General features: G+C 42.1%; 1 protein-coding gene across 2 annotated transcripts in view; it reads left to right on the top strand.

Annotated features, from left to right (window-relative positions):
• Nucleotides 1–19,789, top strand: part of LOC146693883 (von Willebrand factor A domain-containing protein 5A-like) — a 35,713-nt gene that overhangs the window by 5,480 nt on the left and 10,444 nt on the right. For both annotated transcript variants that reach the window (XM_085429857.1, XM_085429858.1), the window contains exons 2-14: nucleotides 6,164–6,211; nucleotides 6,830–7,032; nucleotides 7,128–7,350; nucleotides 7,481–7,647; nucleotides 7,722–7,836; nucleotides 7,961–8,136; nucleotides 8,239–8,327; nucleotides 8,416–8,560; nucleotides 9,195–9,274; nucleotides 9,356–9,470; nucleotides 13,026–13,184; nucleotides 13,270–13,373; nucleotides 18,340–18,560. In XM_085429857.1, the coding sequence (XP_085285983.1) occupies nucleotides 6,169–6,211; nucleotides 6,830–7,032; nucleotides 7,128–7,350; nucleotides 7,481–7,647; nucleotides 7,722–7,836; nucleotides 7,961–8,136; nucleotides 8,239–8,327; nucleotides 8,416–8,560; nucleotides 9,195–9,274; nucleotides 9,356–9,470; nucleotides 13,026–13,184; nucleotides 13,270–13,373; nucleotides 18,340–18,560 (1,840 nt within the window). In that variant the 5' untranslated portion in view covers nucleotides 6,164–6,168. The remainder of the gene's footprint in view (nucleotides 1–6,163; nucleotides 6,212–6,829; nucleotides 7,033–7,127; nucleotides 7,351–7,480; nucleotides 7,648–7,721; nucleotides 7,837–7,960; nucleotides 8,137–8,238; nucleotides 8,328–8,415; nucleotides 8,561–9,194; nucleotides 9,275–9,355; nucleotides 9,471–13,025; nucleotides 13,185–13,269; nucleotides 13,374–18,339; nucleotides 18,561–19,789) is intronic.

The raw sequence follows: 19,789 nt of genomic DNA on the forward strand, positions 1-19,789 counted from the left end.
GCTGCTCACTGTTTTCTATTAGAAATTGCATTTTTCTTTTCGTTTCATCCGTCATGTTTCATTTGTCAGTCTCTTTCTCCCCCAACTAATGGCTCTGCCTCTTTGCTCATTCGGTGCGTAAACAGACTCCAGCTCCACTTTAAACTGTGCCTGCACCATCAAAAATATTTTAGTTATTTATCCGCCATTTTTCAATTGGTCTTAACCTTTTGATCAGGACTGTGTCATATTCAAAAATTGGCACACATGTAGCGGAGTAACCCAGAGGAGTAATCAACTGAGAATTTCATGTCAAGGATGATTTTAATTAATTTTTTATGTGATGTTATATTTGATTGGATATGTTGAATTAGACCAGAAATGTCCGTTAAATTTCTCCAGAATTATGCAGTGGAATGAGGAAAAAAAAAAACCTGCACACGTGAGTGTTCAAGAAGAAAAATCCAATTTCATTTAACTGTCATGTATAATTTTAAATACATTTTTAACATGATGTTGACACATTGCTTTGAAATGTTTTTTCAGTTGAGTAGTTGTCCTTTAATTTCTTGGGTGTTTAAGCAGTTTAAGATCCAACTTCTAGAGTAAGTGAACCAAAGTAGAAATATGTTGAAAGTATCATGTCAACTGTGAAGGATGGCTTTTAATGAATTTTGGAATATGATGGAATAATTGCGTGATTGTGTTGAATTTTACTTGCCCTCTAACTTCTCAGAAATTTTGTTGACTAAACCAAAACAACGCAGGGCCGACATTGACTGAGAAAAAGAAGGCATCGTGTTTGTCATGTAAAAATGTATTAGTCTAACTATTAAATCCAGTGTTTTCAGGCAGAAACGTGTGAAACCTGTACTTCCAAAGTCTTATTATGTTGTCATGTGACTCTGCTGGTTTTCGAGCAGCTAGTTTGCTCTGCTCCTGGTGAATTTCTGATCATTCTTGAAATGATCTGGTGTTGTTTATAAACTGAACTTTCCCACAATTTGAGGCATTCAGAAAATACTGGTTGAGGCTATGTGGATGAATATTCATACAGGCCAAACAGGGCAGTTTCCTGGGCTTTTAGAACCGAGAACAAAGCACTGATGCTCACACAATATCAGTGTGAAAAACTGGTGAAGAAAATATGGTACATTGTTCCAGGATGCATAGAGGAGGTATTTCCTGCATGTCTTACCAAATTCAAATTCAAATTTTATTTGTCACGTACACAGTCATACACAGTACGATATGTAGTGAAATGCTTGGACAACTGCTCGTGACCTAAAGAGAACAAAAAAGGAAAAGGCTATGAATAAGATAGGAAATAAATATGAAAAATTAAAAAGGGTAAATTTAACTAGGAAGGAATAAAATATAAATTAAGGTTAAAAATGAAATAACTGTACAACACAAATTAGAATGAAGGGTAAATTTAACTGGGAAGAATAAGATAAATATATAAATTAAAGTTGAAAATAAAATAACTGTACAACAAAATACACAATACACAATATAGAACTATATAAGAATGTATGAAGAAATCTAAATATAAATAAATATATACACAATAACAGCAGCTGTACAAGTATTAACCGGAAATGAAGAATATAGTGACCAGTGTTGTGCAAAACCAAAGTCCAGAAAGTCCAGTGTGTGTGTAAGAACCATATGTGTGGGTCAGTACTGTGTGGTGGTGTGATTGAGAGACCGTATCGCCTGCGGGAAGAAGCTCCTCCTCAGTCTCTCTGTGTTGGTCTTCAGGGAGCGGAATCGCTTTCCTGACCTCAACAGAGAGAACAGTCTGTTGTTGGGATGGCTGAGGTCCTTCACGATCTTCCTGGCCTTGGTCCAGCACCGCCTGCTGTAGATTGAGTGCAGGTCAGGGAGCTCGGAGCGGATGGTGCGCTCAGCTGACCGCACAACCCTCTGTAGAGCTCGTCTGTCCTGCATGGTGCTGTTCCCGAACCAGGTTAAGATGTTTCCCGTCAGGATGCTCTCTATGGTGCACGAGTAAAAGTTCCTGAGCACCTTGGAGGGCAGTTGGAAGTCTCTCAAGCGTCTGAGGTGGTAGAGATGCTGTCGGGCCTTTTTCACCACGGTGTTGATGTGACAGGACCATGACAGGTCCTGCGTGATGTGAACTCCGAGGTATTTGAAGCTGTCCACTCTCTCCACTGGGCACTCGTTGATGACGGGGGTCTGGTAGTTCCTCTCCTGCTTAGTGCTGAAGTCCACTATCAGCTCCTTTGTCTTACTGACGTTTAGAAGGAGGTTGTTCCTCTGGCACCAGTTCTCCAGATTCCTAATCTCCTTCAGGTAGGCCGTCTCGTTGTTATCAGAGATCAGGCCCACCACGACGGTGTCGTCAGCAAACTTGATGATGGTGGTGGAGCTGGTAGTGGCCACACAGTCATATGTGTACAAAGAGTACAGCAGGGGGCTCAGAACACACCCCTGGGGGGCTCCAGTGCTGAGAGTGGTGGAGGCTGAGACATGTCCGCCCATCCTTACTGCCTGTGGTCTGCCAGTTAGGAAGTTGGAGATCCACTGACACATAGATGAGCTGAGTCCCAGATGCTCCAGCTTGGTGGTGAGTGTGGAGGGAATTATGGTGTTAAATGCAGAGCTGTAGTCTATGAAGAGCATTTTAACATAATTCCCCCTTCTAGTGTCCAAGTGAGTAAGTGATGTGTGGAGGAGATGAGAGATGGCATCGTCTGTGGAACGATTTGGACGGTAAGCGAACTGTAGTGGGTCCAGTGTGTCTGGTAGTGAAGAAATGATGAAGTCTCTGACCAGGCGTTCAAAGCACTTCATCACTACTGAGGTGAGGGCTACAGGGCGATAGTCATTGAGAGAAGCAGGGTGGGGTTTCTTCGGGACAGGAACAATGATGGACTCTTTGAAGCATGTGGGGATCACCGACTGAGATAAAGAGATGTTGAATATCTCAGTGAACACAGGAGCTAGCTGGTATGCGCAGTCTCTTAGGATACGACCTGGGATGCCGTCTGGTCCTGCTGCTTTCCTGGTGTTCACTCTCTTGAAGGCTCTCCTTACTTCATGCTCGGAGATGACGAGCACGTTTCCGGTGCTGGCAGTATCTTCCTGTCTGCAGCCGTTAGCGCCGCTAACACTAGCATTGTTGGAGACCTTAGCTGCAGCCTCGAAGCGAGCATAGAAAGTGTTCAGCTCGTCTGCCAGAGTCACGGCCGCGTTCGTCATACCGGTTGTTGGTGCTTTATAGTCCGTTATTGTCCTTAGTCCCCGCCACAGGCTCCTAGAGTCACTCTGTTGGAGTTGTGACTCTAGTTTCCTCCCGTAGCGCTGCTTCGCCTCTTTCACCGCCCTCCGCACGTTATATGACGCGGCTTTGTACGGGTCCATGTCCCCCGTCATGAGTCCCGTGTTGTAGGCAGCGGTGCGGGATCTCAGAGCGTCGCGGATGGTTTTATCCACCCACGGCTTCTGGTTGGGAAACGTTGTGATAGTCTTTGTCTCCACGGTATCATCCGCTAGTTTCCCGATGAATCCCACAACCGCTTCCGTAAACACGTTGACGTCATCGTCGGAGCTGTTTCTGAACATGCCCCAGTCTGCGTCATCGAGTGCGTCCTGTAACGCGGCCACCGATTGATCCGTCCAGCGCGCGACCTTCCTCTGAACCGGAACTTCCTGTTTCAGCCTTTGTTTGTATTGTACCAGGAGGACGTCTTAGGGCTAACCCCACAGATGCTGGACAGATTGCATTTCTGGGTTGGATGGTTGTGTGTATACTTTAGTTCTTTTATAGTGGCATCAAAATAACAAATGGTAGATTTTGTCATAAATGCAACATAAATAACATGTACTTGATATTATGGAAAACTCACTTTGTGTCAGGTTAAGGCTGTGTGCAGGCAGGAGTGGAAGTAGAAGGACCCAAAGTGCAGACACTCGGAGACGGAAAGTAGCTCAAAACTCAGCTTTTATTAGTGATGTGTCCTGTGTGTCGAAGCTTCGAATCGGGTAATCGCGGGGGCGTTTTTCTGAAGCGCGTATCGAGGCTTGCGTTGATTACGTATGCAGTGACGTTCGAGGCCTCGCGGGCAGTCCGTACCACGTGACTGATTCAGGAACTGGTTCACCGGTTCGCGCCAGATTCGAAATAAAATGGGCAGCAAAACACAGCTGATTCCCTCATCACATCGTGTTGTGGAATTGGATTACGTACGTGTTACATAGCTACTGGAGTACTGGACACAAATTTCTTTATCCAAACTTGTATAAACTTGCTGTAGTTTTTCTTGCAACCCCTGCTTCATCTGTGCCCTGTGAGAGGATATTTTCAAAAGCAGGAGAAATCCTCTCAAAAAAGAGGAACCGTCTTAAGCCCAGCACTGTGGGAAAGCTGCTATTTTTGAATAAAAACAAATGAAAACTTTTCCCTAGTGTCATGAGCACTGTTATACAAGCACATTCACATCACAACTCCCTCCCTTTTTGTTTCCATGTACATTCCTGTGTTAAGCTGCCAATTTATTATACACAAATATTAATTAAATTAATATAATATAAAATTAGTATTATATTAAATATAACTAATATTTAGAGTTCAGTTATTGGTGTCATGAACAATAGTAATTCCTTTATTCATTCAACTTGAAGTGCCACACACTAGTTTGTGTCATTATTGAGATGTACATAAGAATGATTACGCAGTTACACAATCATCCCAAAAACTGTGTACTGATAGTTTCCACTTTCTCTTTTGTATCAGACATACTGAGACAATATTCGGGATAAATAACCATGAAAAACAATTTATTTATTCGGTTTAGCGGTTTACACATCACATCATTATAATCATTGAGCCCGTTTCACTTGAATTGTCCACTTGATGGCGCAGTAGAGCAAATGAATCATCACAATGCTTCGAACCATGAGTCGACCAGTTGGATGGGAAGCTTCAGTTCATCATGAGGCTTCATCTCACCATCACTAGCTTTTATCGCTGGATGGCAAAAAGTGGCAAAAACGTAACCAAAAGCCAAATAAACTTACATGACCAGGCAGACAGAACACACAGCATAAATGAGAGTAGATCACAACACAGACACAAAGAAACACGGGCCTTAAATACACAGAGGGAGCAATCAGGGAATGGGTAACAGGAGGGAAACACAGCTGGGGCAAATCAGGCCTAACGAGACAAGGGGAAGCAAAACCAGACACATTAACATCAGATATGGACTTTCAAAGTAAAACAGGAAACATAACACAGACTCACAGGCAGGCACTATAACAAAGGGAACAGAGACGTGGGACCAGGGCAGACACAGACACTGACTGGATGTGGGGATACAGCAGACAGGGGAGACGGCAACTATGGAACACAGACAGAAAACCAGAACACTAAAACTCTAACCAAACCCCACCCAGAGAACCTAAACTAAGAATGATCCTAAAACCCATAAAGCAAAGCTAGAATATAATGAAATAACAAAATCAAAGAACCAAAAACACAAAACACTGGGTCAACGACCCAGGGACCCTAACACTTTGTGTTCAGATGATAGTAAATAAGCTTTTGAGTAAACTACATTGAATAAAAGTGCAAGCAACAGAAAAATAAACATTTTTGTTTTACAATTAATTAACATGTTTTATAACTTTGCAAAATGAATGATATTTTGTACATTATGTGCAACATCAGATTTCTGTATGTTTACATGACAACCTTAGGGTAGTAATATAGATGCTTTCACAATGATTTATATGTATATGATGTGATTCCATAAGCAAAGTCTGTGTGGCTACAATTAACCATTAAATCTGAGATATTCATGCTGTTTTTAAACTCGGTGAGGTCGATCACAGGAAGAAGATAACAAGAGTGAAAGTAATGGTTGGTTCAAACTTGGATTTTTGAGAGGAGGTCCTGCTGTCGTTGTTTATTATAGTCACCAGTGGAACATTAAGTGAACATTTTAACCCTCAACCAATAAGTATTAAAACAATTATAATACTGGAAGTCCGATCATCAAAATGTGTGATAGTCATAACCACAACATTATCTGATAAGATTAATTTGGAAATATTTATTTTTTTTATATAGATAGATAGCTAAAGAATGTCTGAAATGTAGAGCACCTATGAATGTTATTTCAACACTAAGTCCTCAGATGTTTCTGTTTCACAGGTACAATGATGAACCGCTGTGGTCTGCTAACTCTCCAGAAGGAACCAGGTACTGACAGAAAGTAAAGGGGCTTCTGTTTACTCTCCAGCCTCTTTTCATTCATCTAAAATTCAAATGTAATGACTTTTTTTATTTGTAGTGGCTCATAATAATAAATGATTATTTCCCCATGACTGAGACAATACTCAACAAACCGATTTCAATAGCTGGATGGTCATTTGCTCTTTAGGTTATCAACATGAAAATTGCATTGAGGTTCATGGCCATTTTCACCTTCTGCTGACCAAAGTATACATAAGAAAATGTTGTGCTTCTCCCACACCCACTGGTGAAAAGTTCTGGATGGCATCAAGCTTACTCTGTGAAGTTGATCATATGCATCTTGGACAGTAGTGTACTGCTGCATATGGCTACGATTAATGCAGAGTATATCCTTGTGATACAAAAGCACAGAAGAAAAATGATGGATACAAGAAACAAACAAAAATAAATAAATGAATAATAATATAAATAAACAAATAAACTTTGCAACACTGTTGGACAGTCATGTTTAAGTACCAGCTTGGTTTAATGGCTAACTTTTGTGTGGCTGAAATGTAACACAAGAAACAACCATTTTTAAAACGTGTATGGTTTATGTATTTATGATTGTTCTGTTTCTTTTAGTTCCTCTGAAGAGCATTGAGGTGGAGCTGGAGGTGAGGGACCATGTGGCTACAGTGGTCTCCACCCTGAACTACGAGAATAAGGAGGACAAACCATTAGAGGCTGTTTTTGTCTTCCCTCTGCCTGGAGATGCTGCTGTCTGTCATTTCAGTGCTAAGATCGGACAGACACAGATTGTAGCTGAGGTGAAGGAGAAACAGAAGGTGAGCTGGACAGTAAATATAACCTGATTATAAGTAAGATTCAAAATAACAATAAACACAGTGAATGTCACTGACATGTGTCACCTGTCCTTCAGGCTCGTGAGGAGTATGATGATGCTCTGAGCTCCGGTCAGCAGGCCTTCCTATTGGAGGAGAGCGATCAGAGTCCAGATATATTCTCTCTGAGTGTGGGCAGTCTGCCTCCAGGAGAGAGCGCCTCCATCAGGTTGGAGTACGTGACTGAGCTGGCTGTGCAGGCTGATGATGGTCTGAGGTTCTGTCTGCCTGCTGTGCTCAACCCTCGATACCAGCCTCAGGGTAGGAAAATCATCCAACACTTATTAATTTAGTTAAATATTTATCACAAAACAATCATGCTTGTAACAAGCATGAGTCCCAGTAAAAATGTACCACAGTGATTTGCAACTATCTCTAATGTCAAGTACAGGTAGTGAAGGTGCAGGAGTCCAGGTGACTTCTGTTCCAGCCTCTCTGGTGCCCTACAGTCTGTCTTTCTCTGCCCGAGTGTCCTCTCCTCGTCCAATCTCTAAAGTAGAGTCCAACTGTTCCCTGGACCCTCTCCAGTACCTCAACACTGATCAAACCCAGGCCACGGTAGGTAGAGTGCTGCTGTGTCTGCTCTGTACTTATAACTGAGAATTAAATATGAATGTGTGTGTGGTGTGCAGGTCAAGCTGGCTGCAGGACACAAGTTTGACAGAGATGTTGAACTGCTGATTTATTACAAAGATGCTCACCAGCCCACTGCTGTGGTGGAGGCAGGACAGGCCTCTGCTGAGCCGGGTGAGTGAAAATGAGTGAAGTAGTTGGTCTGCAAATACAGATTTTATTATCTATACTCTTTAGGTTTTTGAACAAACAATGAAAAGCAAATTTAGGTAATTTTTAAAATTTGTTTATTTTTCAGGCTCTCTGATGGGTGATTCAGTGGTGATGGTGAGTCTGTACCCTGAGTTCCCCCAGTCTGTGATGTCTTCAATGGCTTCATGTGGAGAGTTTGTGTTCTTAATGGATCGATCTGGAAGTATGGGCTGTCCTATCACAAACAGCAAGCAGCAGGAAACTCGCATCAGCAGTGCCAGGGTATCTGTATTAAGTTATTACAGTCAGAAAATCTGTCATAGTGTTCCTCTCACATAGTGGGCTCACCATATTTTCCATCCCTCACAATCCTGTTCTCTTAAGGATACTCTGCTGCTCCTGTTGAAGAGCTTACCAATGGGCTGCTATTTCAACATTTACAGTTTTGGGTCTGGATATGAACACATCTTCCCGTGAGTCTCCCCTCATATCGGTCACCCCAAGAAAGGGCCTCTTTAATATCTGAATGGATGTTTTGGTCATGTGTTTATGTGATGGCAGTAAGAGTGTGGAGTACAGCCAGCAGACCATGGAGGAGGCTCTGAAGAAAGTTGAGCAGATGGAGGCTAATCTTGGAGGAACTGAGATCCTGCAGCCCCTCAAACATATTTACAGCCAGCCCTGCATTCCCAATCAGCCAAGACAGGTAACACACACAGTCTGACACTTTCCTGGTTATGGCTCATGTTGGGGATGATCTGCTCATAATAATGTTGGTGGTTCGATCACTGGCTGCACACCAGTGTGTTCTTGAGCCCCAATGCACATGATGCAGAGTGAGTATGTGTGCGAGTAAATGCTTGATAGAAAGTGCTTGGATATAGAAAAAGATCCTGGAGCCCTTCAAACGTACTTACAACCAGCCCTGCATTCCCAGTCAGCTTAGACAGGTAACACAGACACTGGCTTACATTCATTTACTGGAGACTTTAGAAACGTTAGCTAGAGAAAAGTGCTTTGACATAGAACAAAGTGTTTGTATTCACCCATTTTTGTGACTATGTGAAAGAGACATGTTGTATGAAGAGTTAACCCATATGGAAAAGATATATATAAATCTTATAAAGTTTGTATCTGTCTTGTGTGAAACTTGTATGAAAAGCATATAAGTGTGAAAACACATATAAGATCCCTTGAAAAATTATATAATGAAACTTGTATGTTTTGGATAGTTACTAAAACAATGTATGAAAGTAATGCGAAAGTGGCCACTTTCTCAGAACAAGTTGTGTGTTTGTGGGTCTGATGTTATGTCCTTTTGTGCCAACTCTCCTCTCTAGCTGTTTGTCTTTACTGATGGAGAGGTGGGGAACACCAAAGAAGTGATAGATCTGGTGAAGACTAATTCAGGTTCTCACAGGTGAAACCACAAAAACACAACTATATCTACACAATTCCCAGAATGTCCAACATGTACTTAAAGAAAACTGTTGTATTGCAGGTGTTTCTCTTTTGGGATTGGGGAAGGGGCCAGCTCTGCTCTCATCAATGGGATGGCCAAAGAAGGAGGAGGTCACGCTCAGTTCATCACAGGGACTGACAGGATGCAACCAAAAGTAAGACATTTAACACAATTATGAAGTAGGATAATAACACTATATGAAGGACTTACTAAACATACTTCACCAACTTATAAAAGATATTACATCTTATTTTGCTGGTTTGACTAATGGTAATAAACTTAATCCAATATTTTTGTTTGACACCATCAGCAGATTCCTTAATCTCCCTCAATCTGCTTTACCTGCCATGTATTCCAGTGACTGCATCAAGTCTGTGTGTCTTCAACTGACTCAAATCTCTTGATCAGTTCTCTTCATAGAGTTTAAACTAATTTTCTCAACATATCTCCTTGACATTATTTCACCCACTTTTGTCCCATACGTCCCATTATTGCACACGTTTTCCTGCCCAGTGGACATTGTCTGTCCTAAATTCATTAGCAGGTTCTACTTGTCATCTGTCCTTGGCTTTTCTCTATTATAAATCATTCCATTTATCTTACCCAGCGTCTTTCCTCTAGGGAAAACATCCCTCCTTAGATTCCACTGTTTTAGGTCATTATGGGCCAATTTCCAGTCTTCGAGAAAGTTGTTGCTTCTCAATCTGGTTATTGACAAAACCACAGCACTGAAACAACTTTATTAAAAAGAAAAAAAAATTGCTAATGGTATTCTTATGCACTCGGATAAGAGAAAATATTTCATGTTAGTTGTGCTTGACTTATCTGCAGTCTTTGATACCACTGATCATGCTACTCTTATCACCAGAATACAAAACTAGATGGCATCACTGGTACTGCTTGCAAATGGTTTTCTGCATATTTATTCAACAAATTCATATTAATCAATGTAGTGGTGTGAAAATGTGTTTTCCCCCTTATTTTATATTTGTCTATTTGTCACACTTAAATATGTCAGATCATCAAACAAATTTGAATATTAGACAAAGATAACACAAATAAACACAAAATGAAGTTTCTAAATTAACCAGTTTTATATTAAAGGGGGAAAAGTCCAAACCTACATCGCCCTGTGTGATAACTGGTTGGGCCACCCTTAGCAGCAACTATGTTTCTATGTTTTTAACTAGATTTTTGCATCTTTGCACTCTTTTAATGTTCCTGTACTCATATTAGCTTTTAATTTGTATTTTTTATATTAAGTTATTTGGATTTTTCTGTGCAATATTGATTATGTATTATGTTAAGAAATGTTGGGATTTCCCCCCCCCTTCCCTTTTAATTTGTAGTGGTTTAGTCCAGAATCTATTTTGGCTGTAGCTTAACCAATGAACCAATACCACCTCGTTAATGTCAATTGGTCAGCTGGTTTATTTCTTGAGTTGTAATTGGTCCACTTGGAAATTCTCTTTTTCTGTTTCCTTTTTTTTTTTCTTTAAACATTAACTCTTGGACATTTTGCAACAACCCTGATGAAGGCCACAAGACAAAACGCGTTGTTCACTTAATAAAGTTGCTCCCTAGAATCTTAAGCGTCGCTGGAGTCTCGGTGTCATCAGATCTTTGTCTTCTCCATGCACTTTGGAAGTTGGTGAAGTTGTGCCAGAAATATTTGTTGCTATCAATGTTCACCAGTGTCCCGTGTTATTGCCATTTGTGGATAATGGCTTTTACTGTGGTTCGCTGGAGTCCCACAGCTTTACAAATGGCTTTCAACACTGACAGATCTAATTACTTTGTTTCTCATATGTCCCTGAATTTCCTTGGATCACAGCTTGATGTCTGGCTTTTGAAGATCTTTTGGCCTACTCCACTTTGTCATGCAGCTCCTATTTAAGTGATTTCGTCATTAAGAACAGGTGTGGAAGTAATCAGGTTCAGAAACTGAACTCAGTTTTCCAAAGATGTGATACACAGCAGATCATTTCTGGGCCATATAGGTTTTGTTTTTTTTGTTTTTTTCCCCTCTGACTTTGAGGTGATCATGCTTTTGAGGTCGTGGTGCCCAAACCCTGGAATACTCTTCAGCTTATCTGGAATTTTTGTAATTGTTTTAAACGACTGATGAAAGCACATTTTTATTGGTTAACTTTCCCTTAATCTTTTCCTCTCTATTTTGGGCCATAGTTTGTATGTTGGAATAAATGTTTGACTGTAAGGTTGATTATGTGTCTGTTTATGTGTATGTTCAGACATGCATACTAATATTTAATATGTGGTTGTTAATCAAAAACTGAAGTGCTATACATATAGAATAAAAGTAATTGAATTGATTTGATATACCTTTAGTCCCACAAGGGGAAATTTCATAAGGCTGCCGACCTATTGCACGCAATGGCGGCGCCATCTTACCCTCCGACCATACATACATTACACAAACATCACATGGGGAAGACAGGTCAGAGAGGTATAACAATGGAAAATGCACCACATGAGGAAAGATAAGGAGAAAAATAACTCCCCCAGACTGAGCTCCAACAGGGAGATCAGTTTGAGAACAGAAAAAAACACCACTGCACATAGCACATGAAAAAACTCTTAATACACCAAAGAAACACATGACAAGCAACAGGGGTGGGTAAAGGGTGCAGCATCAGAAGGGAATAAGCGTCGAAGGCGTTTGGAAAGGGAGGGGGGATGAGTGTGTGCATATCAGTGTATATGTATGTGTGTGCGTGTCCAGAGTTCAGCTGAGACAGTGTCCTTCGCCCTGCTAGGCTAAGTAAACAGCTTCCAGCCAACCCAGGTGGCCTTGCATGGAATGGGAAGGAACAGACTAAACACAGTTGTTATCAGGGTGTTGTTGTTCAGCTCCAGCCTTGAGACTGCAGCTGGCGCCAAAGGGGCTATCCGCATGAAGTGATGGTGCTTTTTACTTTAGTGCCAACAGCTCATATGAATTTCAAAGCAGTTCTACAGTCCAACACTGGTCTCTCAATCTCTCGTTGGAGAGCCGCGAGCTTCGCCATACTTGCGTTCTGTGATGTTGTCATTTCTTGTGCTCAAGGAGCCGATTTCTGAGAACTCACGGCAGTGTGCCTCCCCGAGATGTCATCCAATTTCCGCCCAGAGATGTTATTCCGAGCTAGCCCTTCCGAGATGTATCCAGTCTGCAGTCAGAGATCTTATTCTGAGTATTCACAGCAGCCGTAGCCTCTCCAAGATCTTATCCGTGCTGACTCAATGAGCCCATTTTGAGAAACTCACGCCTCTCCCAGCAGGCAGCCTTGCGGGGGTTTGAACAGCCGGTTCTGCTTTCTTAATTCTTCGATAAGCCAGGGCCAAGCCAGCTCCGATCAGCCAGAACCCTGTTACCATGGTTCCGAATAGGTAGATATCTTCAGCACTCAGGCTCACCCAAGCCCAGACTTCTCATTGAGAAAGGGGTGTCAATTGCATTTCGGGACCAGTTGATCCAATTCATAATTCCTCTTTTAGGTTTTAGAGAACAGACTGTGAGAGAATGTTCCAGGGAAAAGTAACACAAAAAACACGAGACTAGACAAGGACATAAGAGGCTAAGCAGGGAAGCTAAGGGAGAGGAGTAAAGGAGAAAAGTGCGACCGCCTTCGTCAAGAGCAAGAGCAGTCAAGCATGTCAAGTTAAACATTGAAGCAGCAAATTTGGAGAGTTTTTCTTTATTTTTCAGGTGATGCAGTCGCTGCGATTTGCTCTGCAGCCGGCTGTGGTCGACATCTCAGTCACATGGGATTTACCAAAGGAAGTGTCTGTCACTGTCCTCTCTCCACCAATCACAGCACTTTTCCAGGGTCAGAGGTCACTGATTTATGCCCAGCTCAGTGGACAGGTAAGAGCAGCACCTTCTCATGTTGTTGTTTAGGTATTTGATGACAGTAATTAACGTGACTTCTAACCCTGTGATTCTGTGTCAGAGCTCAGAGTCAGCAGAGGGCTGTGTGACGGTGAAGTACAGCCTGGCAGGTCATCCCTCTGAGAACCAGCTGCACTTCAGTCTCAGCCCTGCAGAGGACACTGGGTAAAACAGTTTAACACAAACGGCACACTTCTGTTTTGAAATGCGATTGTTGAATTTAAAACAATATTTTCAGAAACATAACTCTACTTACTAGAAAACAGTTAATAATACACAGACCTAATGGTGTTTGTCTAGTTTTAAACATGTTTCACTTTTTCTAATCTTATTTTCTTGGATTAGGGGTATCATAATATCTAATAGTATATGAATACTGATCACAAACATTTAGACATGACAGAGGAATCTCAGTCTGCAGTTTCTGGGAAATCAAGAAGCCATTTCTTGACCTCAAGTGAAAAAACTACTGTGCAACAATCTGCCATTTTTACTGTAAAGTACATGAAGAGCACACAGCTTGACCCACACAGGTACCTCTCCAACAGCAACTAATTTGTGCCCTCAGTGCCTCTTTTTGTAAAGCGTGACAGTCATAGTGTTTGTTTAGAGAAGAAAACATAGTCTGTCTGACCTTTAGAGGCAAATCTGTCAGAAGCAAAAAGGAATCTATGCAAGATGCTGTTTCGACTCCTTTAGCCTGATAACTGGGGTTAAGTAGAGAAAGACGCAGCACATCTGTCTGGACTATTGGTCACCATCCTCTGTCAATGTGAGTGATATAAAGAGAAAATATAGCACAAAGGTAAGTGGTAACTTTATTCCATAATAGATCTTGAAATTATAGCCACTGGCAATACTGCTTCTTTATCTTTTAAAAGCATTTTTGGACTTAAATAGCAAAATAACACCTACATTTTACAGTAAGTTCGACACACTGTTATCCATGTTTATCAGATTCTCTTTAAAAATCTTAAAATTTCATTTTGCTTTCTTAACATTGTCTCCATGAAGCCCAGTGACACAAATCAATAGATCAAACTACAGTCATGTCTTTAAGACATCAAGACCTCGGTGAACTCTAATTTCCTGCTTCTAAATTCAGACTAAACTGATGTTATGAGATAGCCTTTATTTGTCAGTTGCAGGTCTTTAACCCACAACCAAGATGACAGACCTTGCTAACCGTACATACAATACAAACATCACATTGGGGAGACAGGTCAGGCCAGGTAGCGAGGAAAAAAACATTGAAATGTGCAACACAAAAGGATAATACAGGAATGCACAGGTATCAACACACCATAACACAATAAACACAGACAAGCAACATGGGAAAGTGTTCCAGTGTGTACATCTGATCTGGGACCGCTGCAATCTTCGACTGTGCCTCCAGCTGTCCACATCATGGGGGAGGTAAGCGTTGGAGGTGGCGTTGGATAGGGAGGGTGATAGTGAGTGCTTATCAGTATCAGTATATGTATGCATGTCCAGAGTTCAGCTGAGACAGTGTCCTTCGCCCCGCCAGGCTAAGTAAACAGTCTTCCAGCCAACCCAGGTGGCCTTGTAGGGAATGGGAAGGAACAGACTCAACACAGTCGTTATCAGGGAGTTTTTGTTTGGCTCCAGCCTTGAGCCCACCGCTGGCGCCGAAGGGGTAGCCGCATTATGATGGTGATTTTTCTTTTGCAAACAACTCATGAGAATTTCAAGCTGTTTTTAACACTCCGACACTGGTCTCTCAATCTCCCGTTAATAGCTGCGAGTTTCTCCATGATGTTATTAGCCGTCGATTCCGTGGTCTTGTCTCTCTTGTGCTCACATAGCAGGTTCTGTAATCTGATGTAATCCAGCTTCCGCCCAGAGATGTTGTTCTGAGTTGATTCTTTCCTGATGTAATCCAACATACATACGCTCAGAGGTGTTATTCTGAGCATTCACTGCAGTCGTAAGCGCCTCCAAGCTCTTAACCATGCTGCCTTCAGTGAGCCCTTTCTGAGAAGTCGCACCTGTCGTTCCAATCCCAGCGGTCAGCCTTGTGGGGGTTTGAACAGCCGGTTCTGCTCTCTTAATTCTCCGATAAGCCAGGGCCAAGTCAGCTCCGATCAGCAAGAACCCTGTTATCATGGTTCCGAATAGGTAGATATCTTCAGCGTCCTCGATCGACAGTCCCGCCAGGCACACAATCCTCTGCCACCTTTCCATTGTGTATCCGGCAGGGGAAGTCCCTCCAGGGCACTTGGGTTCTCCCGAGCCCAGACTTCTCATTAAAGGGTGTCAATAGCATTCAGAGACCAGTTGATCAAATCCATAATTCTCTTTTAGGTTTTAGATACAGACTGTGAGAGAGTGTTCCAGGGAAAGTAATACAAAAAAGACACGAGACTAGACAAGGACATAAGAACTAGCAGGGAAGATAAGGGAGAGGAGAAAAAGTGCGTCCGCCTCCTCCGAGAGCCAAAGAAAGAAATAGCTTTGTCTTTGACCCTAAAAATCTTCACAACATTGTGTCTGACCAGATATTTAATAGCTTTACTTTGAACTACAGCAAGGCTGTGAAGAATCCTGGAGCCAGTTTTGATCTGATATATCTTTTAATTGACATGTTAACCAAATATTTAGCACTATTTTCATTTATTTGTGCAAGATGTCTAAAACGAGAAACATCCTGTCTCAAAGTGATGCTGAGAAATTTGTTAATGAAAAAATTAGAGCATTTATTGCTTTAGGTTGGACTATTGTAATTCATTATTATTCATCACTGCAAAAGCTCCACAAAAAAAACTTCAGTTAATCGAAAACACTGCAGCGAGAGTACTAAAAGTACCAACTCTCACTCTCTCTCACACTTTCTCAAGTGCACACACACTCACTGACTCTGTCTGCCTCCTTCTCACCCCCAAACAGTCTCAACAGACGATTGTCTCTCCATGACCCTGGTTCTGCCAAAGGTTTATTCTTGTTTAAAGAGAACTTTTCCTTCCTCCTATTGCCAAGTGCTTGCTCATGGGGAGCATCTGGTCATTATTTTTTTCTCTAATATTTTTAAGCTTATATCCAAATTGAATTAAATTAACTGCCTAATTGCAAATTATAATAATTTATACTGCCTATCAAAGTGACCCTGGGTTTTTTTGCTAAGCTGCAGCCTTTCTTTACTGTTACTCCTGTTTAAAACTATTTTAATTATGTCTATATCCAAAACAAATACCACAACACTGAAGTCTAGGAAATGGGTCCAGTTTTTGTTTCAACTGAAGCACAGCTCAGGGATCTCTTAAACTGATTTATTCTTTTTGTACTTCTCAAAGTACGAAAAAACAAAACAAAAAACGTTTCCAAAGTAACTTCAAATTTCGCACAGCCAGTAAAACCAACCAGCTCAGTGTATACATGGGTAACTCCGTAAAATCAACACGGGACTTCTGCCTATCCGTCTACGATTTTCATAAAAATGTTATGGTGTGGGCACATATGAGTGCTGTGAAAATTTCACTTCAAAATTGAAATATTACTCAAGATATGTTTCTTTGAAAAATGCTCTGTCAAGCCTCTTTTTTTCTTTTTCTCAAACAGCCACTTCTGCGCTTGTGAAGTGGCTGTTTGGTCTCTCCAATGTAGAGGTCTGGGCATTCCTCGCTGCACTGTACAGCATACACCACATTCTTAAGTCTGTGTTTTGGAGTTTTGTCTCATAGAGATTTGTCTATGTTGCGCATGGCACAACACAGAAGAGCCACCTCCACAGGACAAGACTCAGCAGTCCATCTGCATCTTAAGGATAAAGGACACTCTTTCGAGGATGCCAATGTTCACATTTTGGACAGAGAGGACAGATGGTTTGAAAGAGGAGTGAAAGAAGCCATCTATGTCCACTGTGAGCGACCATCTTTGAACAGAGGCGGTGGTTTACGACACCAACTGTCTGCCATCTATTATCCAGTTTTGAGATCCCTTCCCAGACGCCTTAACGCCCACTCACATCCTGGGCCATCTGACCTCAGGAATTTGCATAATAGGGTGGGGCCAGGTTTCACAATGAGCTCACCCGAAACTCTGGCTGATTGGGACCCACACCCAGTTTCACACCTTGGCTCAGGCGATTAGAGGATCATCAGGGGGTCCTCTTGTCCCTCTGTGGGGGGACACTCCCACTAGGTTTAAATCTGGGACTCCCCACCATTTGACCTTAGAACTGAAGAAGCTTCTCGGATGAGAGGTGAAACGGCTTCAAGCAACTTAAAGAAGTCCAGACGCTTTTCTTTCCAAGCTCCTTTGAATACACAGATATGGGTATACAGATTTGGTAAATTTTGTTCATTCTTCCAAAAGGACATTTGTTAGGTCACACATCGATCACGTTGAGTTCAGGACTCTGTGCAGGTCAGTTCTCACCAGTCTCGCTCATCATGTCTTTATGGACCTCACTTTGTGCACTGTTGCACAGTCATTCTAGAACAGCGAGGGGTTATCCCCAAATTGTTCCTGCAAAGTTGGGAGCATGAAACTGCAATTTTAGGAGAAATTATACTTTTGTTAGCTTTGGCTGGTTTTGTCACATCACAGTACTGTTTGTTTGAAAGGTAAACGTGAGTACAAAGTTGTTCTGAAGTGAAGACTGAGAGATTTGTTTGACTATCCTGACTGGGCGTGGTTTAAATTTTCTTTTGTGGTGATATACTATTTTATCCAGTACCAAGCTGTCTATTAGCAAATGCACTTGCACATTATTTTTGGCAGGAGAGGTCCTTTTATAAAGGAGATAAAATTACAAAAAGAGATGTATTGATTACCAAAAACATAGATAAGTCTAAGTAAAATCAGCTACTGGTAGAGGATGAGATAAAGAAGGAACATTCAAGGAACTATGTCAATTGTGGTGATGCCGAACAAGATAAAAATGTTGTGTAGTTTTCTGATTAATCTTATTCTGAATTAGTTTAACACTCAGTTTAACACTTTTTGTTCTAGGTTACATGTATTTGATTTAAATAAAGAACGTTCTCATTTTGGGAAAGCAGTGGATCAAAATTGTTAGCCTGCTTGTGTGTAAATCTTTGTTGTTTTAAAGTGATGAAAAGGAAATGGATGGAAAGGAAATTATTGTGGTTTTGTGCCTTCTTGTCTGCAGGCTAACAGTCCACAGGTTGGGTGCTCGGACTCTGATTCGCTCCCTGGAGATGGATGAGAGAGAGAACAGAGGACAGCAAGATGGAGGAGTGAAGGAGAAGGTGGTGCAACTCAGTGTCCAATCAGGAGTGAGCAGTTCTTTCACTGCCTTCATTGCTGTCAACAAAGACAACAGCGAAATGATTCAAGGACCTCTTGTGCGCAGAAATATTCCAACACCCCGTGAGTTTATTTCAAAAGAAAAAATAAAACTCTGTCAGGCACAGACTGAAGATGAAGATAGACTTGAATTAAGGGGTATTCATTGTAAGGGGTACAATGATATGTTGAAAAGCAGACTATAAGAGTCACAGACAGTACAAATATAAAGAAAAGTTGGTTATGGCAAAAAGTAAGATTCAGTAGCAAAAAAATGATGCAAGGAATCAAGATACCAAGATGGATGTTAACACCACGGACCCACACAGCGTTCGAACACAGTTAAATTGTCTTTGTTGTACAGATTTTACACACACACACACACAATATTTCCTCTTCTGCAACTTGACCACCAATCCTCCTGTTCGGCACCTTATGTTTCCCAAAAGCTTGCAGCTGGCCCTCTCTCTGCTGGTCCCCAGCATAACTAAAAACGTTAGAGTGTTCGTGAGCCTAATTCCCTCCACCTGGACCTCAGCCTCCCTGGGACTGGCCCTGGAGTCTGCTGCACCACCCTTCCACTGCAGCGGAGCCATAGACCACACCCCTGCCACACAATCCCAATGTCTGACTGAGGCCCAGGCCGCATCTGGCTCCCCCTGTGTAAACGGGAGAGGAAATTGTCCATGACCATCTGTGGCCTATGGACCACCTTGAACCTAAAGGGCTGTAAAGTCAGGTACCACCGAGTGACCCAGGTGCACTGTAGCGGGGCGTGGTCTGAGCCGAGTGCGAACGAGTGTCCCAGGAGGTAATAACGAAGGGAATTGACTGCCTACCGGATCACCAGACAATCGTTCTCCACCATGCTGTATTTTGCTTCCGGCTGATGTAAAGAACAAGGCGGTTAACCCCTCTTACCTGCTGGGACAAAGCGTCCCCCAGCCTTCTGTTCGAGGCATCCGTGTGCAGGATGAAAGGGAGGGAAAAGTTTGTGGAGGAGTAGCTCCCCACAGAGAGCCTTTTTCACCTGCACAAACACTGCTTGGCATTGCTCCACCCACTGGATCAGATCTGCGGCACCCTTTCAGGTGAGATCTGTCAAAGGACTGAAACTAGGCATGAACTGGTTATGGTACCCCACCAGGCCCAGGAACTGCCTCACCTCCTTTTAGGTCTTGGGGCGCGGGGAGGATACAGTGGCAGTTGTCTTCTCCATCTGTACGCACCTGCCCACACCCCAAGTGCTAACCCAGATGCTGTACTTCCCTCCATCTAAATGCACATTTCTTAGGGTTTGCCCTGAGCCCTGC

Source organism: Copadichromis virginalis, linkage group LG14, assembly GCF_057382275.1.
Source record: "Copadichromis virginalis isolate Kocher_CV1m ecotype Utaka linkage group LG14, C_Virginalis_male_GT1.1, whole genome shotgun sequence".
NCBI classification, from domain to species: domain Eukaryota; kingdom Metazoa; phylum Chordata; class Actinopteri; order Cichliformes; family Cichlidae; genus Copadichromis; species Copadichromis virginalis.